The sequence below is a fragment of the Hippopotamus amphibius genome, chromosome 7, assembly GCF_030028045.1.
Source record: "Hippopotamus amphibius kiboko isolate mHipAmp2 chromosome 7, mHipAmp2.hap2, whole genome shotgun sequence".
Classification (NCBI taxonomy): Eukaryota; Metazoa; Chordata; class Mammalia; order Artiodactyla; family Hippopotamidae; genus Hippopotamus; species Hippopotamus amphibius.
In genome coordinates, this window is record NC_080192.1 from 40,265,739 (window position 1) to 40,292,980 (window position 27,242).

Consider the following 27,242-nt stretch of genomic DNA (forward strand, 5'->3'; position numbering starts at 1 on the left):
TGTGTCCTTTCTTCCTGATCAATGTGATTATATATTTCTATCATTCACTCTTTCAAGAAAATAAAACAAATGTTATAATTTGTCTCTTATAGGAAAAACTAAGGTCATAATATTTACCTGTCTTGCTGCTTTCAAAGACTAAATACCCTTCATAAGTATGTCTTAAATTTTGATGCTCCAACCTTAACTTCCCCAAACACTCACGGCATTTACCATTAACTAAAACTAAGGATTCAAAAACATTTCATATAGGGTTATGATTTTAGGACAAGTGTTCATAAAACATGAGAAGACAAAAGGAAATGCAAGGTACATGCATCCAGAAGGAACTCTTTGATAAACAGATTTTATACTTGGGGATACCCTAGCTGATTTAATATAAATATATTTCTTTAAAATGTCTTGAAGAAAGCTGGAATTCAGGAGGAGGCAGTTAGAAAACAAAAGAAAGTCCACTGATAACGTTTCCATTTCAAATGCTGTAACACTGCTTACATACTAGATTTAGCATGTAATTTACGAGGCTCATATGTTACACTGGTGCCTTAATGATGTAATGGGTGAACGCTTACCTTTTTCATTTCCATTTGCATAATTTGGAGGCTTGTTTTTATCAATGCTGTTAAAGCTCTGACTTCTCCTATTTAAATTGGAGGCTCCCTGGACCTTGCTGCTGCTGCCTGCAGCTGGCACCCTAGAGGGACCTGGAAGCCTGAAATAGTACAAGAGAAATTACATCATTATTGTACATTACAAAACGATAGATAGGGAACAGGAGGTTCTGAACAGGGCAGAGTTAACAGGAAAATCATAATTTATGATGTTCAGCAGAAAATGTTGGTTTACGTGACAAATAGCTAAACACAGGGTTTGAAAATCTTCAGAAAAATCTTGTTTCATATGATATAATCTGCCTCCAAAGTATACTAATAATGCAGGACAATTAGAAATAAAGTAATTTTTAACTAGAAAAGTCATGGTTATCACGCACCTGATGAATAAAACTTTGATTTAAAGGTACTATAACAATTACACGAAAGGCAAGGGAAATAATAATAATTTATTATGTTCTCAGGGTGGTAACCAGCTGCCTGCAGTTGTTGTTAAGTTGTTCTTTTCAATGTATGTGACATTTGTTTTTATCTTAGGTGGCTGTATTTTAAGTGAAGTTGTACATTAATAACAAGGAGAATAAAGTTACATAAGAAACTGCAGATAGCAACTGATTACTGAATATCTAAGCTAGTTAATTACTCTAAAACACAGTGTGGAGATCAAGGTCATGAGTTTGTTTATATTTGACTGATCTGTCTCACATAAAAGCTTTCACTCTCTTGCCAAAAATAAGCACCTAGATTCTAGCTGGTCATCTCACAAGTGTGGCTAACTGATCACATAGGCCATGTGACAAGAAGGATGTAGGTCTCAGAAGAAGAAAACCTATGCTAATAAAATGACAATTTAAAATACACCTACAGTGATAGTAGCCTCAGCTACTCATGTATGAAGGACAAGACATGAGGAAATATATGTAGATTATCTTAAAATAAGGGGAAGTTTGACAGGAGGTAATGATCTGCAGTTATCTTATTTGAACTATGATTAAACATCAGTTTGGATCATTTATTTCACTGTTTAGTTTCCGTATTAAAACTTCAAGTATCGCTTATTTCAAGATTGTGCCTAAAATATGCAATTACTATATTTTATTTTATACTTCTAATGTATACTGTGCATGTATAATAAACTCAATCCACATAAATGGAAAACTAGAAAATAAGAATATTGGCATTCTGAGACATATTTTAAGACATGATATTAAGGGTTGCTAGCATCTTTGGTAGTATTTGCTGCCACCATGTGAATGTCACTGTGTACTGCTCTAATAACTTCTATTTTAAAAGAAAAATAACAAAAACAATCCACGACTTATAAATGTAGCAATTAATTTTTTATTGTTATCCTTTACAAAATGTTTTAAATAAAAAGAATGTTTATATGTTATACTGTTGCCCAATATATCACAATTTCACAATCAGTTGCTACAGTATTCAAATTTTAACTCACCTTATTATACTACTTGACATATTATTCCCGTGGATTATTAGGAAATCAAATTCTTAAGTGTAGCCTAGAAATATTTTTTAATAGTAACAGGTACTGCAAAATGGAATGAACATCAGGAAAACACACACACCAGCTTAAAACCAGAAATGCTGATACTTGGAATAGTTAATAGTTTCAAAATGTTGACTGTATTTTGGAGTTTAAATACATATGGCTAATAAATAGTTCCTTCAGCTGTTTTGCTAATTAGAGGTTGTGTCATGCACAAGATTAGAATCTTTTCCAAATGACTCTGGCATTTAACTTTTGTTCAAATGGATCTACAGGGTTTGTAAGGCTAGCACGATAATCACAGACACCAGGAATTTTGAGTACCAGTGATTGTACTATGTAGAAGGAACTCAACTAATTAATTTGGTCAAACATCCCAATCATAATAAACCTGAGAACTAGTCCTGCAGACACAGCCATAGGCTTGGAAAGTTCATTCCAAACTCACATTTATAAACAAATTTTGTCACAAAATTTGCTCTGCTTGCAATGAAACTTGACCTGTTTCTCGAAAGCAATTAAAATGCATTTTAATCTTTACTGTGACCCATGAAGCCAAGTGATCTTTAGTTCTCAGAAGAACAAATTAAAACAAATTAAAAAATCCATTTGCTCTTCTCATTACCCTAATTTGACAGCCAGCCAGAGCTCCACATCATACATCAATGTAATAAAAAGAGAAATGAGAAGGAAGCCAAAAAAAAAGTTCTATTAAATCAAAGAAGTACTTAAAATGTATTTTACATTCATAAGTCTTAGAAGTAGTAATAAAAAGTGCTTACTGAATATAGCAGGTCACTGCTCTTTGCACATCCTAGTTTATATCATTTCTTCTGATTTTTAATTATATACCCTTTTAATTTGCCCCTCCAGAATCAGTTTAATTACTACGGAAATGAATGTAACTTAGAAAACCAAGGCAAGGGGAAAAGCACATACCTCAAGTAAAGGCATCATAAGCAGTCCTGTGGTCAGACATTGTCTAATATGATTCATTATTAGAGCAGTGACTGGTAAACCACCACTGAGATGCTTCCCCAGTGAGTGAGATGGCAATGTAATCACATAATAATCAGGGGGGCAAACACATTTGCTGTGGCTTCACTTAGCTGTACCATCATGCCTCTAATAACAGGTAAAAAAAAAATCACTTCCCCCACAGTTTTATATATCAGTATTTTCCAAACAGTACATACCACACTGTCATTTATTATAATAGACTGACTTTGATACATATGTCATAAAGAAGCAAAAATTTATACTATTAAAGATAAAAGAACAGTTCAGGCTGACCTGGTGCTAACTTCCCCACAAAAATCTGCCAATGTTTCTCAGTTCTGCTTCAAAATGTGCAATAATTAATGCATGCCCATTTCAAAAAGCAATTACAATCTTGTTTTACTTCCAGATTGTGTGACCTGGAAAGAATGGGGTCTTCAAAGAAATTTTTTTCCTTGACTTTCTCTGAGCCTAGAACCTAGGCTTCAGTCCAGTCATAGCACTATGTATAACGAAAGTAAATTAGAAGAACCCAAAACCCATTTCATCATCTAACACAAACATGCTCACCCCCAAGAAGGTGTATGGAAATCTACTTGGAAAAATTCAGTACTCTAACCTTTTCATCCAGGTGTATGTCATTTTTGAAAAAAATTTAGAATGACAGGACAAGATATCACTGGGCATTTACTTTATTATCACTAACAAGCAATAAATTAGAGATATTAACTGACCTAGTAGGCTTTTTTTGACTGGTTGCAATTCCACTGTGATTAGACTGAGTTGCATATCTGGCTGCCAGACTGTATGAGGAGAAACAGAGAAATTGAATTAAAGAGATTCATTGGACATGGAAAGAACGTACAAACTTACAAGAAAACTATGAGTTAATGAAATGCAACTGGAACATGTACAAACATGTATAAAGAATAAATTAATTAGAAAATTATGATAATGCAACATATATACCATGACCTTTGATTACGAATATACTATGAACTAAATAATGCTGTGCACCCCTTAGTGTGTCATCAATGACTTTAAGATAATGGCTGTGTGATAATATTATATTTTTTTTAGCAGTATTCTATCATAAAAAAATTCAACCTTTGTAAATGACCGTGAAAACTTCAGGGAAGCTGAAGTTTGACTTACACCATAGCAAGATCTCTTTCTCAAAAAGATTCAAATGGAAAAATGTATGAAATGAGAGTCATTATTTTCTTTTATAAACTCCTCTAATTTGCTGCTTTAACCTAAACACTATTTTGAAAACCAAAAGATTAAAATATCTGGCTTCTGTCTAATAAGTTATTGTTAATCTCTAGTCCTGGATAGAACATTTTAAGGAAGTGATTAATACAAGATGTTTTCCTGGAGAAAGACCTATGCAAAATTTGAGATTAAAATGGAGGTCAAATTCTTCAAAAGCGGACTGAACAACTGCTGATGACAATTTCTGGGCATTCCTGAATTACAGTTCTTAATGATTTTTTAAATCACAATCTTTGGTTGAAAACATACCAAAAAGCATTATGGAAAGCCAAGTTTTGAAGAGCGGTGGATACTTTATAAGCAAAATGAACATCCGTTCTTTAATTTGAACTGATTGCTGAATTACCAAATGTTTCTGAAATTAGTGTTCTGAAGGATATAGTAAGACGCAGTGGACCTAAACATGTTCGCATGCGCTGTGATGGTCATGGAGTGGAGAATCACTCTGCTGGTGAACTGGGATGACTCTACATGAACCCAGTTGTTGTACATGCACAGTTTCCAAGGCCTCCAAGGAAACAGGAACAACATGGGGGGTGTTGGAATCAGGGTGGAAGGGCCATGTGGAGCCCTGCTATTCATCCAGTTGCTTTGCTGCCAAGTAGAGGATATTTAATCGAGGGAAGGATTCCTTTAAGAGGGTGACATGTTTCCTAAGTAAACTCAGCTCCACAGAGCCAGTGTGTGCTGGGAGCATGCAGGTCCTTAGCAGTGCCTGCCTAGAGAGGGATAAAGAAACCCTCATATCTAGACAGCTTTCCAGAGCACTTGTTTGTCACATGGATGTGTAATATATTCTTCTTTGCAGAGACTTCATTCTGTATTCTAACTGCCCTGGATACTGAGACAACTGGCCACCACTGGCCAAACTACCTCAGCAATAATAACATCAGAGGACAAATTAACAATAAAAACCAAAGCATTCCAATGAAATGAAGTATTAATTTAAAATTTAAATTTAAAAGTAAAAGTACGCAAAGTGAGAAAAAAAATCTGTAATTGTGTCAGTCTGCTTTGTCAACCCAAGAATAAGAGAATTACCTAAAGGTTCACCACGATCTCTTTTATCCTGTACCCTCCAAACTGAACACAAATATTAGCAGGAGAGATGCCAATAAAACAATGTACTTTCCCTCCAGGAACTGAAGCCACCTCACTGATTTTTTTCCTCCATGATTTTAAAGAAGTATCATAATTTCTAGTATAGAAGTAGAAAACCAACAATAAAATATAAAGAGGTTAATCAACTTGGACACAATCAATTTGAATTTATCGCCCAGATGTGTTTTTTAATTATTATGAGAGAATACTTCACTAGTTCCCTATATTTTTTACCAAGCCATCCTACTTTAATTCTTTGAAACTTGGCTTCTGCCCTATACTATCCATGCAAATGTGAAACTGTTATTTGAAGAACACGGTGTTTGATTCAATTCTTACCATACGCTAGTATTTTTGTATTTGACCATAATGTTCCCTCTGCCTTTTTGAATCTCTCTCTTTCATAGACTGTCATACTAATAAACTCACTTGATCTGCCACCATCATTCTTGTCCATTTTCTCTTTCCTTCACCAGGCCCTCTTCCATTACCAATCTTTTAAAGACATGCTGTTTCATATGTCTTCTTTCCTCAAATACTTGTATACAGTCTTTCATTTGATCCTTACCTAAGATTTCAGGTAAAATCTACTAGAAACTAGAGTTAATATCTGCATCAATCTCCCAGTCATCAATATCAACTGAAAAAAAGACATCCATTTCCATGACCTACAAAATCAATTACCACATCAACTGCACCATTTTCCTTTTTTTTTTATCTCCCAAGTTCTAATCAAATCCTTCCTTTCATTTTGTGATTTCTGTTCACAGGATCACCATTTTCTCTAGGCCTTCGGGCTTGAAACCTCAATAGTCAACTCTTCCCTTTTTTCTTCCTTTTAACTATTGTAGATGTGCAATCAATACCCTGCCACGTGGATTCGACCTCTACAAATTTATTTGCATCTATGTTCTCCTTTTTTCATGTTTACCACACTAACTCAAGCCCCAACACTTCTCACAATGCCTCTGGCTCTGTTTTTCTTAATTTTTTTTTAACCTGGCCCTGACTCTCTTTGCAGCAGAAACACATTTCCCCCGCCACCCCCAAAGTGCTTGTAATACCATTTCCCTAATTTCAGATTTACAAACAGGCTAGTAACAAAGCAGGTGAGCAGGTACAGCCAAAGCAATTTATTAGTGAAATAGACACAAGGGACATGTAGACACAGCTCTGAGACAAGCAGGGGGAGACAGAGGCAGAATACCAGTAAACTAAGCATTTGCAGACATCTGGATAGAAGCTTGTATATTTTTTTCTGGAAATGTTGTCAGATGAAGCTCCTAGCCCCTTTTCTTGAAATGTTAAATGAAAAAGTGTCAGAAACAAAAGCACAAAAAAAATTTTGAGACTCACTGTGGGTTCCAAAAGGAAGTATCTTCTCATCTATCTAATAAAGTGGGGATACCAAGGGAATGCTTTTTTATTTCCCCTAACATGGAAGGAAAGAGGAGGAGATTAGAGAGACAGTCAATTGAAAAAAGGATGAAACTCATGTGGTGTTCAACACACAGAAGCATCCAAACTGCCAGAACTATTTAATACAGCTTCAGTGCAAATCCCCATGTGGGGCTGTAATATCCATTTATTATAGGGAAAGAAAGCTTCTCAAAGTAAACCATCCTGAATTGCAATCACCTAATTTTACTAACCACCAGAATCTTACTACTCAAGGTGTTATCCATAGAAGAACAAAACTGGCATCACCTGGGCCTTGTTAGAAATACTATCAGGTCTCATCCCAAATCTACTGAATTAGAATCTGCATTGTAACAGGATTCCTGTGCATAATTAAATCGGAAACTGTGCTCTACAGAGCAGCCACAAAGGCCCAATCTTGGAAGAAAAACACTTGTTTCCAAAATCAAACAGCATAATCTAAACATCTCAAGCCATGCCTCATTTTCTATTCTGTTGCTGCTGCTGCCTTAGATAGTGTTGACACCTTCCTTCCTCTAGAAATCCTCAACTCACTTAGCTTTCTTAACACATCACCTGTCTTTTGAGCTACTCCTCTCCCTCCTTCCAAGATACAGGTCCATTCACCATCACCATCTTCTAAATTTTGTACTATGCCCATGAATAATTTCCAAAATCATAATCCTAGGTATTAGCTAATATATCCCTCCATTCTTTTTATGTCAAATCTATATTTTATACTCCAATCTCAATTCTAAACTCAGAGCCTCTTTTCTAAATAACTCATGATCTCCTAGATACTCTACCTGGATCTATCAGCTATATTTCTCCTAGATATCCTAAAAATGTTCAAACCTTAACTCATTAGTCTTTCAAATCGTCTCTCTCTCTGACTTTGGTATCTAAATTTAGTGTCACCAACATTTTTTTTCCATTGAACAATGAAGAGCTGTCTTGATCGTGACCCACTCCATTTTCAGCCGTGTCATTTCTCTCCTGGACTCCAATGATGCCCCTCCACTAGTCTCTTTGTTACCAGTCCTTTTTTATTGCCAACCAAATCTAATCATTCTTGTCGCAGCCAACAGAGCTAACTTTCCCAAGAAAGAATAGACGTCAATCTCTTTCTTTGAAACTGTTGTTGATTTCCCACCGTCTGCAGGATAAAGTTCAAGCTCTGTGATCTGGTTTACTGACTGCTGCTGAGTGTCTCCTCGGACTCTCTTAAAGCTTCATCCTCTTTGCACATCCTCCACCCCACGTGCTCCACCGTCATCACACCTCTGCCTCTGGCCTGGGGCCTCTTCTCCCCTGGGTCCCCGGCTTTTCTCATGAGGTTTCCTACATCTGAAACACCATGACTTCTCTTCCCCACATCATGAAATCTGACTTCTACTTTAAGATTCTGCTCAAATGTCACCTCCTTCTTGAGGCATTTCTCAAATCTTGTAGAGTTAGTTTTGTCCTCCATTTGTCCCCAGGCCTTTATTCATCTCTAAGTATTAGGTTAATATGGAAGCTTATCATGGTAAATTCCTGTCTCCTGAACAGACTGCACTGTTCACCAGGACAGGAATTATGGTATATTCATTTCTGTATTCTCAGTTCCTACCATGTGCTGGTATGTGTTCAATAAGTAAATGATCGTTTTTTATTTACTAGATAGTATTATCAAACAATGGTATGTTCCATTACCATCTTTTAACCAAGGGAAATTGTTTTAAGAATGGAATTATTGGAAGTACATTAAAGGAGGGAAAACAACACCTGTCTTCGTTGTGTATTAAGTGACAGTTTACATTTATTTTCTCATTTATTCCTCACAATAGTCCTGCAAAGGTGATACTCCATTTCTGACTGAAGAATATGAAACTGACGCCTTTAAACATTAATTTGTACAAGTTATACATCTTATAAACAATAGTACTGCAATTTAAACTTTTGTCTGTTGGATTCTATCAGCTGTGCTGTAGTTCTACCATTTCAGATCATTTTCTTGCAAAGTACAATACAACTTGTGATATTTTAATGCTTCTTTGGCTATTAGTTCATTGCCCTTTGGATTTGTGAATATCTCCAAGACATTATAATAACTTTATACTACCTTCAGAGTATCATCTCTTCCAGTGTCAAATAAATCTACTTTCAACAGATACTCTTCAGCATTCAGATAGAGAATATTAAATAATTTCATTCAACAGGTGACTTTATGTATCTGAAATAGGCAGTAAAACAAATTTTAAATGGTAAGATACTTTTAGTATCCAAGCAATTTTCAAAAATCTTCCAAGTAAACCCTATCTTTAAAATTTTTAAGCCATGTTTTAGTAAGAGCTAGAGAATTATGGCATACTATTTATAACTTGCCACTCCCATGTTCATTGCACACATGACTAATTAATCAATCACAGAACTTCTTTCTGCTGAGCCCTGCGGTAGCCTCAAAATCCTTGGCCAGGATTCCAGCAACGCTTATTAATCAAAAGACTTAGAATGAGAGTAAAAACTTACTTGATCTCTTCCTTATGCGCTCATCAAAACATTGTTAAGATGATTTTGAGTGGTTCAGTGCAAGATTTTTTTAGAAGGTTCTATTTCTGTTGTAGCTATTCTAGCGGTAGACTTCCATGCAGAAGTAAAAATTCCATAATCTTACTCCTTAGCTTTATTTTCAAAAACCAAATTGGACCCAGATATAAAGGACATGTGCATCATTAAAAAATCATCAAAACATAATATCTGAGCCTCAGACATCTATCATTTTTTATCTCCATTGGCTACTATTAAGCTTCTTCCAAAAAACCACAGTTTAGATAGTATTCAAATTATCTTAGTTGGTGTTTTATTACTATGATAATTAAAATAGTCTTTTAACAACTACTAATTGCCCAGGTAAGAACCTGGAGAACCACAGTAACTTGCTAAGAAATTGAGCCTTTGTCCTGACTGCCAAAGAGGTTTAAACTGCAGAAGAAATAATAAATTTCCAGATTAATGAGATAATTCTGTTAGATATGTAGAGGAGGAATTGGGGGACCAAAGAGGTTGGGATATTTGGCAAGCCTGGAACCAGGAGACCACATAGGAAATTACTGCTGCAATTCAGGAAGGATTTGATGTGAGCCTGAATGGAGGCAGAGGCACAGGAAACAAGACTAAATGATTTTTTTTTAACTAGTAAAGTTAATTTTAATTATATATAAATATATTACATACATAACGTATTATATTGATACCCAAACCAGAAAAAACAGATTAATGAGAGAAGTTATAATCATGGACATAGGAATTGAAGGGAAAAATCTAAGAGGTCTCTGGGGTCTCTGGCTTGAGCTGCATGGTACAGTTACATAAGAGCAGAGTGTAGGAAAAAGAGATTTAATATCCCAGGTATAGTGTAAAAAGAGAAAAAAATCAAGACTCTACTTTTAAGTTATGTCACTAGTCAAAGGGTGAATAAAGTAACAGGAAATACTAGGAAAATGGATATTCACAGGTGAGTAAATCCACCTTCACAGTAGAGATAAAGATCACTTTGTGATCTTATACTACTAGCTCTCTTACAAAATGCAAACTACTTTTGGATATTGAATAAATGAATAAGAAATTGACTTCATACCCTTAAGGTTTTTAATGTGGCAGATGGACAGATAACGAGAAATTTGATTTAGTTTTTTGTTCCACTTATTCTAATAAGCATATATTCATTGATGTAATCAAGCCATTAAAAAAGTTTTACTGACCACTGACGTGTATTGGCACTGTGCTAGAAAGATTTGACTTGGGAAATTAGGTTAAACCATGCAGGGATGATCATTTTATTCTGAGACGTATTACCCTTAAGACCATGTATACGAACTCAAAACCCTTCCTAATAAAAGTATGATTTGATATTTAATGGAAACTGAACTGGTTTCAACCTTAGAAGGAGAAACACAACAATATTAGGCAAGTATGCAAAAAGTGGTACATTCAAATATCTATTTTCTGTGAATTATTCAATTAAAATGCCAGTAGTAAAGATCTACTATATTGGTTAACAGCACAGTATCTAGAGCCAGACTGCTCTACCTGAATTCCAGCTCAGCTGTTCTCTGTGCCTGTGTCCTCATGGGTTAAAATCAGGATGACAACATTACCTACCTCAAGGTTTCTACAAGGATTAAACTGTAAATCACTTAGAAGGGTGTCTGGTAGAAATAAGTGCCGGAACAGTTAAAAAGAAAATTCAGTGGGATCCAGATGTATGTTTGGGAGTCCTTGGATTCACTAAGCCCCCATGGGAGGCTCTATAAATAGTCTGGTGAATTCAGTACAATGTAACTTCCTACGCTCCTACAATTATGCTGCCCTCCTGTGCTTGGTTGCTTTTTCAACACTACAAAGAATCGCTTCTGATGCTACCACACTCTTATTCTAAGACCCACAAGCATGGACATGTCAGGACAGTGCCTGAGCTTTTAACTCTGGCTCTCATTCTCCTGGTTTATAATTACTTTGAGACCACGATTTCTTGCAAGCAAATACAATTGTCTTATTCTCCCTCACAACTCTGTGCATACTACTCACTCTTTTTTTTTTTCTAAACTCAACAATTTCAAGCCCTATAGGTCCTAATCTTACAAAGAATCATCATAAATTGCCCTAATAGGACATCAAGGAACCACCATTCCCAAAACAACATGCACAGGAAGAGCCTTCCAGAACCTATAATTCTCAACACTGTACATAATCCCTAAAGTATTTCAACTACAGAATTTCATAAATGTTTTGTTTTGTAATACAATCATTAGATGAAAATATAGTTTTGATATACTTAATGCGATAGTATATTTGCTTTAATATTTCAACCACAGTTTTGTGTTAGATTTGCACGCTAAAGTTCACAACTAATTTGAAAGACAAGGATAAAATGTCTCAGAAAATGAGGCAGTCCTCGATAACAACAAAAATAATTTGCCTTTAAGAAGGTAGCAAACAGGGTCCCTTGATTCTGAATATATTGCAAAATAAACAAAAGGAACATTCTCTTGTTTGCTGACTTGACCCATAAATGTTTGTAATCTCCAGAGTTTTGTTCTGAGCCCTCCTTTTCTTCCCTAGCTTTATACTCTCTTCCCTAGTAATCTCTTCCATTTCTATTGTTTCAATCAACAAAACATTGCTAAGTCAATGTTCCAGGTCTATACATCTGGCCCTGACCACTCAGCTGGACTCCAGAGCCTCATACTAGATATCACCATCTAGAGGTTCCACTGAAATATCAAATTCATGAAGGCCAGAGCTGAAAACCGCCTTCTCTGCATCTACTTCTTCTCATCCACTTCCACCACAGCGTTATTATTTTTTTCCTTATTGAAATACACCACCACTAATAAGTCAACAAAACTAGAAATGTGATGATTTCTTTGGCCCTTACCTCCAAACAGTCTCCAGATCCATCTTCCTCAGTCCCACCCTCACGCCTATGAACATGAAATTGTTCAAACCCTTGCCTCTACAGCTGCAGTGTATGACAAACCTGCACTCTCCCACATTTCTCCCCAAAGCACATTTTTCTCTACCCTGTCCCCAAGGTCACGTTCCTAAGTTATAAAGAGCACCATATTTCCTCTGCTAATAAAAATCCTGAAGCAACTTCCCTTCCCTTCCAGACAGAACTCCCAGCTCCTACATGGAGCATCCAGGGCCCCCAGGAACTGGCCTCTGCCTACTTCTCTAGCCTAACTCTCATCATACCCTGTGGCAATTTAAACCCAGAGCTATAATCAATTATTTGATGCTCCTGTCATTAATAGGTGAGATCTTTGTCCCACCCACCATCCCTTCGAATCTGGGTGGAACTGTCACACCTTCAACTATTGGGTCACCATGTAAGAAGTACAATGTCCCTGAGACTGCCATACTGGTGAGGCCATAGGTAGTCACTATTCCAGCTAAGCTACCAGACACGTGAGTGAAGAAGTCACCTTGGAAGTGGATTCTCCAACCACATGTGTTTTGCCTCCAAGCAGTCTGTGACAGCCATTCTACCCTTCCCTGCGAAGGTCCCGGAAATAGTGAGTAGAGATAAGCCACTCCTGCTCTGCCCTGTCTGACTCCTAAGCTCACAAAATCCACATGTATATTAAAATCATTATTGTTTTGTGCCAATATATTGTAAACATCAAGAGAGACCCAGAACACACTTCCACTTTCACTTTCTCCTCGGCCAAAAAGTGGCAGCTTCCTGAATGTGAAATGTCATATTCTTCATCAGTGTCCTTGTATGGGCTTTTGTACTCTGTTGGAGTACTTAGCATACCTCACTGAACCATCAGTTTAAATATCTAGGTCCTCTATTTGATGGTAGGAGATTTGAAAGATTAAAGCATGACCAGATCTCAGCTGCACATCTAGCATAATTCTTGGCACATTGTGGGGGCTGAACCTTTAATTATTGAAAGGTAACATCTGAACTTTCAAATCACCAATAAAAAAAAAAGAACACTGAGCTCGAAGGTAGTATATGAAAGATCATTAGAACAATATTGTGTTTCATTAAGCCATATGGTATTCATGGACTATGCATAGTAACTGCTTCATCAAAACATAAAAATAAGGCACAAAACAGTAATTTTTAAAATGGATGTACTTAATATAAATATAATTGAGTACACTATGCTTATCAGAGCAAATTTTCATATTACGTAGGTTTTTATAACTCATCTATATTGAGAAATTTTACAGAAAATTGTTTTAGAATCAACCATCTTTCCTCCCCTCAGTCTCAGAGTCACACAAATATAAGAGTGGAAATCCTTATACAGAATCCCTCTACAGTCAGGCCTTTAGAACTCTTGATTCGCAAAGAAAGAGAAAAAATGCTTACTCATAAAATCACATTTGTTCTATTAACAACACTATTCCCAAGGAAACCAGGAGAAATACAAAGAAGCAAATTACAGAATATGAGGTAAGAAATTTCTTGGGCATAAATTTTGGTGGAAATTTTTTTACCTCCTAATTTTACTTTTCTTTTGTAAGATGATATCATGTTAAGAAGACAGGAATTATTTCCTTTCAAATTTACTAAAAATGGCTTAAGAGAAAATTAGGGATAAATTACCCAATATGTATTATAATTAAGTACATTGGAAGAAAGTCTTAAGCTAAGCATTTTTATATAAAATAACAAACACTGAAGATAGTAGAACACATTTTCTAAAATTTTTAAGACAGAGATAGATTGGAATATATTTCCTTATATGTCCTGTCATTGCTAAGGGCAGAAATGAAACTGTATCTTCATAATTAAGATTGGAAGAATTCTTTACACCAAATTCTTCCTTTAGTATATATAGTTTCCCTTCTGTAGGATCCTTGTGCAATGTTATAAAATAACTGACAAGCCGACAGCTCTAAAAAAAGAGGAGAGTGTTCGGCCACTTCTGCAAAATATCTTTTGTACCCTAAAACCATATACGCTTCTTCCAAAATATTTAAGACATTTTCTAACAACTATACTCACATCAGAGTATGTGATAAAAATACATTGTTCCTATACATAAATTTTGCTGAGACTTCACTAAAAACAGTTATTGCCTAATCCATAAATGAGTCAGAAACTTAGCCTTCATCCACATGTGTTTCTTTTTAGCAGCTGGGTAGCTGAAATATCATCCTGATTACATGTGAGACAGGTTACGTGATAACTTATCCCATTAGTGAAATATGGTATGTAAATCAATTATAACCTATGTCTTATCTTAAATTTCAGCTGACAGTTAATAAGGCCACCTGCATGGTCTACTTTTGTGGGATCTCAAAACAGTAACTAAAGAGGGAGATGCCTGGGTAAGATATTACCGCATAAAAGTCTCCTGCTCTTTTAGGAATGTAGAACTTGAAGATAAAGGAGAGCTCAGGAAACCAGGCTCACATTTCTCTCACAATGTTACCATAAATTAGATTTTCCACACTGCTTTTACTTACATGTAGCTCAAAACCCTATGCTGCTGCAGGGATCTTTTCCATTTAAAACTTTCAGTGTGGAGTAAAATTATATCTCAATGCATTCAGTGCTCCATTCTGAAAGTCCATTTTAATGCAACCACCTGAAAAAAACTGGACCCTGAATACTGCTAGACAAAACTATTTTTTTAATTTAATTTTTATTTTATATTGGAGTATAGTTGATTTCAATGTTGTATAAGTTTCAGGTATACAGCAAAGTGATTTAGATATACATATATATCCATTCTTTTTTCAGATTCTTTTCCCATATAGGTTATTACCATCTTTTAAGGTAAAATTTTAAATGAACTTTGGCAAAGACTACCCTGATGAGTGAAAAATTTGGATTATTTAATATTTCTGAAGACTTAAAATGTACTGTAGTAAGCACAAACTATGTTAACAAACTCTTTCTTAGTATATACGTTCATGAAAGTGAACTTATTATACTTATCAAATAATTATATCAATGTTTGATGATCTATAAGAAAGTCTATTTTAGAGAGTCCTTATAATTGGGTTCCTCTCAATGTACTGCAAAGCAAAGGTAATCATCAATATAGTCAGTTTCAGGTCATTTAGGGGTAACTGGGGTCTCAGAACATCTCTGATGGTGGACTCTGGTCTAGAGCCTGCCCACAGTCTTGTGAGGAGAGAAAGCTGATTGTATTCACACATCTTTGGAGACTGAGAAGTGAGTCAGAAAGGTGGGGGGGGGGGTGTGGGGTGGGTGGAGATGAGCGTGGTCAGAAGCAGAAGCACAGGAAATGGAGTATAAAGGGGCAAACGTTGGCAGCGAGCTTTGTAATGAAGACGGGACCTCGACCAATGGCAAGACGATCTCGGCTGAAGAAATGTGCAAGTCTCCCAGATTCAATGCTATGCTCACCCTGTCATCCCCGGACTATACTCTGGCTTTCTGTGTAGATCTGATGACAAGAAAATATTCACTGGTCACACTGACACAAATATTATTGTTTTTGTGACAGCTGCATGTTTCTGCTGTAAGACAAGTTGAACCTTTGAGACAGATTTTAGGGGAAAACAGACTAATACATAATAACTTCATATGGTATAAAATTGCAGATATAATGATCAACTCTACATTATCAGTGCTCTATTTGAGAAGAGAGTGCCCCAGAAATAGTAAAGACCAAATAGAATCAATTTCTAGTGTTTGGGAGACAATGTTCATACAACATGTAAACAGGATGTCAAAATGTCCTGGGGTAAAATGTTAAAGAAATAAATCACAAATTAGTTATTCTGAGTCATGGCTCTGTGATGACACGTGAATCATATACAAGGTAATTACAGGATGAAATTATGACACAGTGGCTCACCATCGTTTTTATCTAGACATTTACATCACAGAGCACAAGTCTTAAATTCTCTAAATTAGGAGTTATTCTAATACTTTATATATTATATTCTCACAATTCCCTTGAAAAGATAGAGTATAATTGTGATATTTTCATTTTCTACCTGGAAAAATTAAACTCAGTTAATTGATTTTTATCTAGTTAAAGAAAAAAAAAGTTATCAGAATGAAGAATGATTCTGTCAATGAATGTGATGCCATTAACATGTTGAGACAGTAATTAAGGTTTAAGTTCACAACATCAAAGGATAACATGGTAGATAAAAGGGGCCGTCAATGACTGAGAGACTTCAACAGATTCTGGAGAATTGAAAATAAGTGAAGTATTTTTGATGGCGAACACGTAGCCTCCGTGTGTTCTCCATCAAAAATGAACACAGAAGCCTCATCCTACTACACACATGGAGGGAGCATTCAGTCTACAAGTGTGAGGGCGGCTGGACTAGGAAATTTCAGGTAAGATGAAGGGGATATAAAAATAGGGAGATTAATCAAACATCCATGTCAATTACTATTGATGACCACTCCATGCCAGACATAAACCAATTAATTAACCATCCAAACAATTTTAATTATAATAACTGAATAAACCCAGAAAAAAATGCCAGCAAAGAGGGGTCCCTCAATTTACCTGGACTGATGTACCTCTAGAGCATCATTAAAGGAGATATGGCTCATTCTTTTTTTTTTAATTGAAGCATATTACTCAGCCAACAAAAAGAATAAAATAATGCCATCTGCAGCAACATGGATGGACCTGAAGATGATCATACTGAGTGAAGTAAGTGAGATAAAGACAAATATCATATGATATCACTTATATGCAGAATCTAAAAAAAATGATACAAATGAACTTATTTACAAAACAGAAAGAGACTCACAGACTTAGAGAACAAACTTATGGTTACCAGAGGGGAAGGGTAGAGAGGGGATAGACTGAGAGTTTGGGAATTTGGGATTGACATGTACACACTGCTATATTTATTTAAAATAGATAACCAATAAATGAGGATTGCTTCCTAAAATTAAATAAATATATTGACGTGTGCAGTTGATACATAATATTATATGTCTCAGTTGTACAATACAGTGATGTGTAATTTTTAAAGGTCATATTCCAATTGTAGTTATTATAAAATACTGGCTAGAGTCCCTGTGTTACACCGTATATCCTTGTAGCTTATTTCTTTTATACATGATAGCTTGTACCTCTTAATCTTCTACCTTACCTCGCCCCTTTCCCCTTCTCTCTCCCCACTGGTAACCACTAGTTTGTTCTATGCATTTGTGAATTGGTTTCTTTTTTGCTATATTCACTAGTTTGTTTTTTTTTAGATCCACATATAAGTAATTTTACACAGTATTTGTGTTTCTCCGCCTGACTTATTTCACTTAGCATAATATCCTCCAAGTCCATCCATGTTGTTGGAAATGGCATTATTTCATTCTTTTTATGGCTGAGTAATATTCCATTGTGTGTCTGTGTGTGTGTGTGTGTGTGTGTATACACAATATCTTCTTTATCCATTCATCAGTTGATGGACACTTAGGTTACTTCCATATCTTGGCAACTATAAATAATGCTTCTATGAACAGTGGGGTGCATTCATCGTTTTGAATTAGTGTTTTGGGGTTTGTTTTTTGGGGGGGATATATACCCAGGAGTGGAATTGCTGGTTCTGTTACCCCCTTTGCTCAATATCATCTGAGTGAGGACTTTCTCAGAAGCCTGTTGAAATGTGCAGAAATATGGCTCCTACACATCTTATTTCTCCTTTCCTGATTTATGCTTCTCTACCATCAGCTGTCCAATTACTACTACATAACTTTTTTATTGTTTGTGTATCACTAAATGTAACCTTCAAAAGGGCAAGGATTCTTCAGTTTCTTCCATCCTCTGCTTTACCTCTAATGCTTAGAAGAATGCCTGGAACACATAAGTGCTTAATAAACATTTGTTGAATATATTAATGGGGGATGAGAGAGATGGGAGAGTGTGTAAGTAAAAAAAAATAATGATCAAATTAATGAATAAAAATTAGTGGCAGTAGTATTTTATTTAGCTACAGGGGAATAACTGCTGAAGGAAATAACTAAAATAATTAATGGGGTTATCTCTGTGTAGCTAGACCAGGCTTGGGAAGGTCTGAGCACTGGGCCATTATTTTTAAATCCTGAGTATATTATTACTTTGAATTGCTTTTATGTACATAATAGAAGTTAGAAAGTGTAATGGACAAATTGATCAGAGAAAGTCAGAAAGTAAGGAACAGTGATGAGGTTGCCTTGAGGTTTCTAACGTGGGTCAATATATTTTATTACACTTGTGATATAACCTTCAAGAAGGAGGAGAGAGGATGAAAGTGGCTGACTTGACTGTCTATTACATGCTAAGGGTTGTGCTAAGGAGGCACCTTAAACACAGGTTATGCCATGTGGTCTTCTCAATACCCTTTTGAGAAAGTTACCACCATTCTAACATTAGAGGTAAGAACACTGGGATGTGAGCAGGTTAAAATCACTTGCCTCATACCACAGCACTGGGAGTTTGTAGGCAGAGTTGAAACTCATGTCTGCCTGACCCTAAAATAACGAGAACTATAGAGATGCTGCCTCATCATAACAACAGACCTATGAGTGACTGTCAAGCTTTTAAAATAGTGGAATAAAAGCAGAGAACATAAGCAGTGTGTCGTATGTGTGTGCGTGTGTGTGTGTACACACTCAGTATTACACCCTCTCTTGGTTTACTCAATCAGTCAATTAAAGAATAATTTCTTTCCCCCATTTTATTTCTCTCTAGGAATAAAAAAACCCTGCTATTTAAAAGAAGATTCATAAATGTCTTTTTCTGTTTGTGTCATTTTCTTTAAAGTTTAATTGATTCACTGTCTTTTTTGAAGAGCACACTACAGGCCACAACACAGAGCTGAATTAAGCAACTAATTGAAGCCAGGTTCATGAGGGCTTAAATCACCAGAGCCTTCCTGTCATCTTAAATTAAACTTCCTTATATACGTTTCAACATTTATAACCCCAGGCTGAAAAGCTGTAAACCGTCCCAGTTTTAGAGTGAATCTCCCAGAAGGAAACCATGTTTCCTGGAAAAGCGGAAGGCAAATGTCCTGCATGGAAGAAGGTTCCAAAAGCAATGTGTGTGGCAGGTGATGGTCACGGGAACCCTGGGAAGGGGCTGCCAAGGGAACAGACAAGTCACTCAAAGAGCATGTGCCCAGAGATTTTGCAATTTGACTTGTGAGTCCTATAGGAAGGAGCAAGTTCATTTAAACAGCAAGCGGACACATTCTTGACCTTCTCCTACAGAATGAAAAGCAGAAGGGCAAATGATCCTCTGTGGGGATCATAATCTCCCCAATTCCCAGGATAGCTCTTGTTTTATTTCAGAAAGACTTATTATCACTGCCTGTAACACTCTAACACCTACCTATGTAATTTCTTTACCTACACTTTCACAAGCATTTTGTTTCTTTTTTACATGCTTTAATTCTCTATAATATAAAAATAAAATACTTGTTCATGTGATTCCAAAATCACTACTTTGGGGTTGGTACAATTCACCAACTATTTAATAACAGGATGGAAACTCACTTAATAATGTAGAGAAAAATTAAGCTAAAAGGATTGTATTCTGAGCATAATCACCTCCCTTTTTTAAGCACTTAGCAAATAAAAAACATTATCTTTTATGTATACTATTACCCTAACACCTCACATATAACCAGACAAGTCCATAAAGAAAATGAATTTTCATTTTGTAATTATCTTTCACTATAATGCTTTACTAGATATTCTCAGGAAAATCAGACATTCATGACATGATTTCTCCTCATCGTTGGCTGGACTCATGTGCCAGCCACTATGTATGGTTTTGGTGAAACTGAACTTTCTGTTACTTTTCATGTTAACTAGAATTCTGTCAAAACACACATATGTAAAAGTGTGATTAGCAGAAATATCCTGAATGTCTATGACATATTTACTGATGGAAATAAATTTTCTGAGTTTGAAAATCAGAGGATTCATGTCTACCTTGTTTTTTGAATAAGTAGTATTTTCCCCATCTCCTAGTTAAAACCTATAGAAAATAACTATGATCACAACTCTTATATAAGATTTTTAGTACTTTATATTAAAACATTTCTCATATTGTTTCTTCATTTGGTTGGAGAGAGGGCCTTTAATCTACTCGTTTCAAAATAAAATGAAGAGCCAGAAAAATAGAAGAAACTGATTTTATATTAAGTGCAAACAGAGTACTTAACATTCTTTAATATAGCAAGATGTTTAAACATTACCTATGTAAAGTCCTTTCAAATATCACTGACAGAGAAAAATTTAATTTTTATATGAAATATATTCAAACTTTTGAGATTGCTTTGATTAATGAAGTCTTTGTCACTCCAAATATAATCAACTGTTTCCCAGTGAAGGACTGAGGAAATTTAGAATCTGAGTCCCAGCTTTATTGTAATACAGATACTACAAGCGGATAATTCAAGTCAGATGATAAAAAAGATCACTGATCAAAGAACAAGGCTGTCCTTGCATCTCATCACTAAACTTACACCAACCATGCCATTTTAGCATTAACTCAGAACATATGTCTTTCAGCAGTATTTTTCCCCTTGTAACACTGGTTTATATTGACAAGGTAAAGACAACTTCTATATGTATAATATTTATTAACAAAATAAATTAGTAATTTAGACATTTTAAAGATAATACATTTGTGTTGGATTAGTTGTGGCATTCATATTTTTAACCAGCCTTTAATTAAAATTTTTAAACTGTGTACTAGCCACAAATTAGAGGCATCATTTCTTAATACTAGATCAGATATCTTCTTTGGCTGTCTAAATCAAACATGACAGAGAAGAAAGGAGTTATAAACATACATGTCTCTAACCTATCAATGATATTCCATAGCCCAAGCACTTCATTCATGTTATCCATTACTTTTTGCGGTGCCAAAATGCTAATGATCTTGGTAACCTGCTTTGTTATCCCACAGAACAAAAAACCACATATTAGTAAAGGAGTCGTACTGCACAGAGGCAGCACACTGATAGCAGTGAATTAATGAATGACAGCCAGAAAACAAAGGGAACATAATATTTATAATAAATAAATGAAAGGCCAAAGAGGAATATAGTCAGGAATCAATGAGGATGGAGGGAAACAGTTCCATGCATCTGGATAAGGTCTGATGGTTCCACTGCATACCATTCTGAAACTAACTATATAGTTCAGTATCATGACCACCCAAGAATCAATAACATATTTAACTTTATTTTTTATATTTTTTTAAGAATTTTTTTTTGATGTGGACCATTTTTAAAGTCTTTATTGAATTTGTTACAATTGCTTCTGTTTTATGTTTTGGTTCTTTTGGCCACGAGGCATGTGGGATCTTAACTCCCCAACCAGGGATGGAACCCATACCGCCTGCATTGTAAGGCAAAGTCTTAACTACTGGACCACTAGGGAAGTCCCCATATTTATCTTTATTATAGTAATGTTGTAAATATACACAACTTGCATTTTAAATGACTCACCGCTGCAACTGTAAATGTTAGAAAGTCTTCCTATTTAAAATTAGAAGCAGCTATAATACAGATTCATTCATTCTTAACTCATTTCAGAAATCATTACTAAGAACCTACTGTATGTAAGGTTGTGGGCTAATCCCTTGAAACGCAGAGGTGGTTAAAATGTACGAATACTGCTGTCCTCCGAGTGCTTCTGTTCTGGAGGGGAGGAAGCAGCAATAATAAACAATGCCTATAATAAGTTGTAGGTTAGAGAGTGACTAGAGCTGTGGAGAAGAAGGAAAAGTACAGCAACCATGATGGGGGGTGGAGACGGGCAGCCTGTAGTGGTAAAAGAGCAGTCAAGGGCAGCATCAGTGGGAAGGCAACACTGGAGCAGCTGACATGAAGGAGGTGAGGGATTCCGCCAAGTGACTATCAGAGGAGGAGCATTCCAGACAAAGGAATCAGCTACAGCACGCTTCCTAAGTGGGGAGCAAGCCTAAGCTATTTGACCCCATTGCAGGGCTGTGAGCAGAACAGTGACATCTGCCAGGTAGGTTCAAAGCGTTTTGTAGATACTGACCCACTGAACCCTCAAAACAACCTCATGAGATTAGTACCATTTTTATAACGTTTTAGCAAATGAGGACCCAAAGCACGGAGAGGTTAGGTAAGCTGCCCAAGGTCACACAATTATGAAGTGGTGGAATTGGGATCCAGGTGCAGGCAGTCTGATTCTAGAGGTGAGCTCTTAACAAGGAGATCGTCAGTCCTTGAACAGGACACACACAGGCACACATGCTCACAGGCATGTGCACACACCCACAAAACATACACTCAAGATTGCGGAGGAAGCTGAGAAGCCAGAAGAGGAGAGTTTGTCACCCGCGTTCTATTTCTCTTGGTCCACGTTTTATTTTTCTCTTGTATGTTTTACTTGTTAACCTTTAGACCAAAATGTATGTTTGAATGAAAGATGTTCAAATTGACTGAAACATTTGGGGTTATTCTCAAAAGAGCAGAACAAATGAGCAATTCTTAATGTATAAAATAAATATTGTGGAAATACAGATAGTTATGCCAATTTATTTTAAATAAACAAAGAGAACAAAACAAAAACACTCTCCTGAAACAGTGTGCACTAAAATTCTTTTAGGTCTACAGAGAAAAATACAAGAACATTTTCTGGCTAAATATCCAGAATAATATAGCAGCCAGTCATTAAACTATTCACTTGGAAAGAGCTTTGGAATCAATAGAAAGACTTCATAAATCATGATTTATGGCTTACATCTCAAGCAAATGAAGATAAATGTGTCACTTGGGTTTTTTTCCACATTAATTATCTTGGTTCTATTGTATAGACACATTCCTTTCCTATGTGCACTATAAATATAGGCTTTGAAAAATGCTTAAATATATTGTTATGTTTAAGTCCACATAAATTATAATTCATACACTCTTTCACTATATCAAATGTATACAAATGGAAAAAGTATTGATGTCTGAGGTACAACATTCTCCAAAACACATAATAAATTCTGCTAAAATCAAGACCTTGAGCTCCTCTTTATCATGGTCCTAACTAAGCACTACATTTAGCACAGTAAGTACTCTGCATTTATTAAACTACCAACCCAAAAATTAAATCCAATTTTTCGAAAGAACAAATTATTTGAGTCTACCTCAGAATAAAAGGACACTGGTGAAAAGAATGCTTTTCATAACCTTTCACTGAAAAAAATAAGATAGTTTTCCCCAAGATGGTATAAAATGACTATGCCTATTATACATAGCTCTAAATTTTAAAATATATAATACAGTTTCATAACATCCAAGCATATCCAGCAAGAATAGAAAAAATCTCCCACAAAGAGTCATAACCACTGAGAAATGGGGGGGGGGGCAAGAACCTCCACATGGCTGGCAGAAACAGAGCGAGGAAAAGCAATGACAAATGATATCTCATCTCACTTCCAGAGTCAACATCCTTTGCACAACACCACTTCACTTCCTGTATTTTTCCAGCTACTATTCTTGCTTCTTGTCCATTCAAATGGTTTAAACCAAATTCTAGGAAATACTATTTCTGGCAGTTTATCTAGATCTCTTCCTATCAACCATACCCCCCCAAAAAAAATTAATAATAAAAAATTTTAAAACATATATCTTATTTTTCTCCTCCATTCTCAAGGAAATATGAAGAACTTATACTGTAGATAATTTTTTTTCACTTTGATTCCTGCACAGTTTCACACAACATTACAAAATGCCAAGGCATGCTTAAAGAACAAGAAGCACATCTGCATTTTGGAGTAAAAACAAATATCCCTCTATCACTCCATGGCCTTTTTAGTACACTCCATATTTTTTGGTGAAACTATAATTTTTCTCTATTAATGATTCACTAATGAGTAAAATTTGCCAAAGGAAATAAAGTTTACATGGTTTTACAGAGATGGAAATATTGCTTAATATGAAGTGACAGGTGGTTGATTGATAAAAGAGAAGGGGATTTTTGAACTGTTGAATACTTGACAGTAAGTGGGAAGTGGTTTGTGAATGTATTTTGGAATTCTATGTTAGCTTTCTGAGTCAACACTAATTGCCAAAAACAAACTCAAGGCAAACTTGGTTTGGTTCTCAGATGGAAAAAGTTAAATATTTACATATGTTTGATACATGTGTGTATTTTAGAAGCTGATAAAGAGTATCTTCCTATTGGACACTCTCCCTCCTCAAGAAAAACAATCATAGCTATGTATGAAATAGAGAGAATGATCTGATAACCTGAACACTGGTCAGATACAAATGAGCAATTTGCATGGAACCTGTTAATTTCATTCCGTGATCGTTTTTTGATGTGCCGACTTAGCCAGGTTTATTTAGTTCCACTCAACAACAATCTGGGTGTGCTGTGAAAGCATTTTGTGGATGTGATTAAAGTCCACAGCAGATGACTTTAAGTAGGGGAGATTATCCTAGATTATCACTAGGACAGTAGGCCTGATTCACTCCTTGAAAAGTCTTAAAAGCAGGAGTATGGCCTCCATGAGACAAGAAATTTCACCTGTTTATAGCAGTTTGGGCTCATGCTGACAGAGTGTCAGCCTGTCCTTCCTGCTGGGCTGCCCTTAGGATTTTGGACTTGCCTAGCCAGCCCCCATGATCATGTGAATCACTTTTTTACAATAAATCTGCTAACATTCTTTCTGCCTGATTTTGCTTCTCTGGCTGAATCATGACCAATATAATTCCAATTTGGAAAAAAGCAGTAATGAAAGAGTAAAGGAAGTTGCAATGGTTTGTCACACTGGCTGTGTCTACATGCGCCCACAGACTCAAGTCAGACAAACATAATGTGTGTTTATAAATACACACACACATATACACACATGGGCGCGTGCACACAATCTCACACCAAAACGGTATGTTCTCAAACACTCAAACGTCTACATTTAACAGACCTGAAATTTTTGACAGATTTAATGATTTAATTGATCAATAGCATCAACAAAAGAACACTACACAACTGGAGACTAGGACTCAAAAAGCACATTGTCAATAGTAACTTGTATAAGGAAGGAACTGTGATACACTACTTACAAGAAAAACATTTCACATAGTTTAACACAACCCAGAATCACCTTTAGAAAACAAACACAAATATTTCACCTAAAAAGTGACAAATGTTGGTCATCCAACCAAAAATGGTTTTAAATTCTATAGCCTTAATCAAGTAATCCCATCACATTGATACAACTAGATAAATATGTTTTCCAAACTCACAAACAAAAACTTATTGAAAACAATTTGTATAGAGTTAAATTCATTTTAAACGCATCCCCCGCTTCCCTTCCTTACCTGGACTGCATATCTTGCTGGGTTTTGGCCTGACTGGCTTCTGCCTGAGGGGAGGCGTGCGTGACCCGCTGCTGAAGCTCCACCAGGGACTGGTAATACTGCTGCTGATGGTGTTGCTGCTGCTTGTAGCGAGACAAACTGAAAAACAGCCCTAGAATGGCTTTTAAGTTTCCATTTCTTATTTCTGTATCAAGTGGAAAATATAAAAACAGTATCATATAAAATGATTTTTTTTTTTTACAGATGACATTCTAGAAGCAATTCTCTTAGGCCAAAGCTATGAAGACAGAAAGACAACTTGATTGTCTCCATCACAGATTTAGGCAAATCTGATTTTCTGAAACATGCTAGCATCTCTAAATAGCTTGGACACCAGGGAGAGAGGGAATGGATGAAGGGTGGAGAGAACAAAGCTTACTCAAATGATGCTCTTTGCTGACCCTGAACGACAGTTTTTCTAGGGTTGACGTCTTCATGGAAATGGATGGGCTCTCTGTCTGGTGCTAATCATCTGATTTAGCACTCTGCTTCCCTCACAAACACACACAGCTGTTCCCAACACAGCGGTGGGTACGAACCAGAGAAAGAACGCCACGTGAGAGCTGGTTGTCCTGCGTTATACTCACTGATGCTTTGGCTGCACCTCAGAACAGCAACTAGATTTATAACTGTGAGCACTATTCTCAATCACCCACCAACCAATTTATTTTAAAAAATATATGTATATGTCCTCCCAAAAGCAGACTACATCATAGGTATCCATTTTCAATGCCCCAATTCTTCTATGTTTAATTCATGTTACACATGAATAAATACTAAAGATCACCTTACTCATGACTTTAGATAACATAATTGAATAAATGGAAGTGGAATTCCTACTAACACATGGGGCTCCAGTGTACGTTTCTCTAACAGTGAATAAAAATTTAAATGCACAAAGTAGGCTACAACATGAGCCTAGCTTTTTCTCCTGCATTTATAATTTTAAAATTAGAAAAAGAGATGCAAGTAAAGCTTGATATAGTGCTATGCAACCTATAATCATATTTTAAATGAACCTTTCTATTGGCAATAAAATATATCCTCCTGTGAGGTCAAGGTTTTATGTCTCCTTTTTGGAATTTAGAAACATTAATAAACTACTTAGATTTCTTGCTCTCTAATGGTTTATAATGTCTCACACACTATGCAGTGGAATTATTCATATAAAATGAGGCTGAGTTGTGATAACCCCCCAACCTTCCTCACAGGGGCCATAACATATAAGTGTTGGCTTGATCGACATAAAGCTACACTGAGAAAGTATTACGATTCTCCTGTAAACCTGAATGATCTTATTGAAAGAGGGTATTTTTTAAATTTCTTATTTTATTACTATGAACGTTTAATCAATTTAGAAAATCATTTTGAGCATTCATATATTTTCAGGAGATAAAATCAATAGGTTTATGTTAATAAAAGAAGTCATGTTATAGGGAAGAGATGTAAAACGAATAAATGGTAACATTTCTCACTGACTTTAACCACTTAGAAAGTAA

At 35.8% G+C, this 27,242-nt stretch overlaps 1 protein-coding gene across 3 annotated transcripts in view; it reads right to left on the minus strand.

The window, feature by feature from the left end:
* The window catches only part of NAV3 (neuron navigator 3), an 826,584-nt gene that overhangs the window by 188,699 nt on the left and 610,643 nt on the right, over positions 1-27,242 (minus strand). For all 3 annotated transcript variants that reach the window (XM_057740850.1, XM_057740848.1, XM_057740849.1), the window contains exons 6-8: positions 25,705-25,888; positions 3,852-3,920; positions 573-712 (exon numbers count right to left, since the gene is read on the minus strand). In XM_057740850.1, coding sequence (XP_057596833.1) covers positions 573-712; positions 3,852-3,920; positions 25,705-25,888 — 393 coding nt within the window. The remainder of the gene's footprint in view (positions 1-572; positions 713-3,851; positions 3,921-25,704; positions 25,889-27,242) is intronic.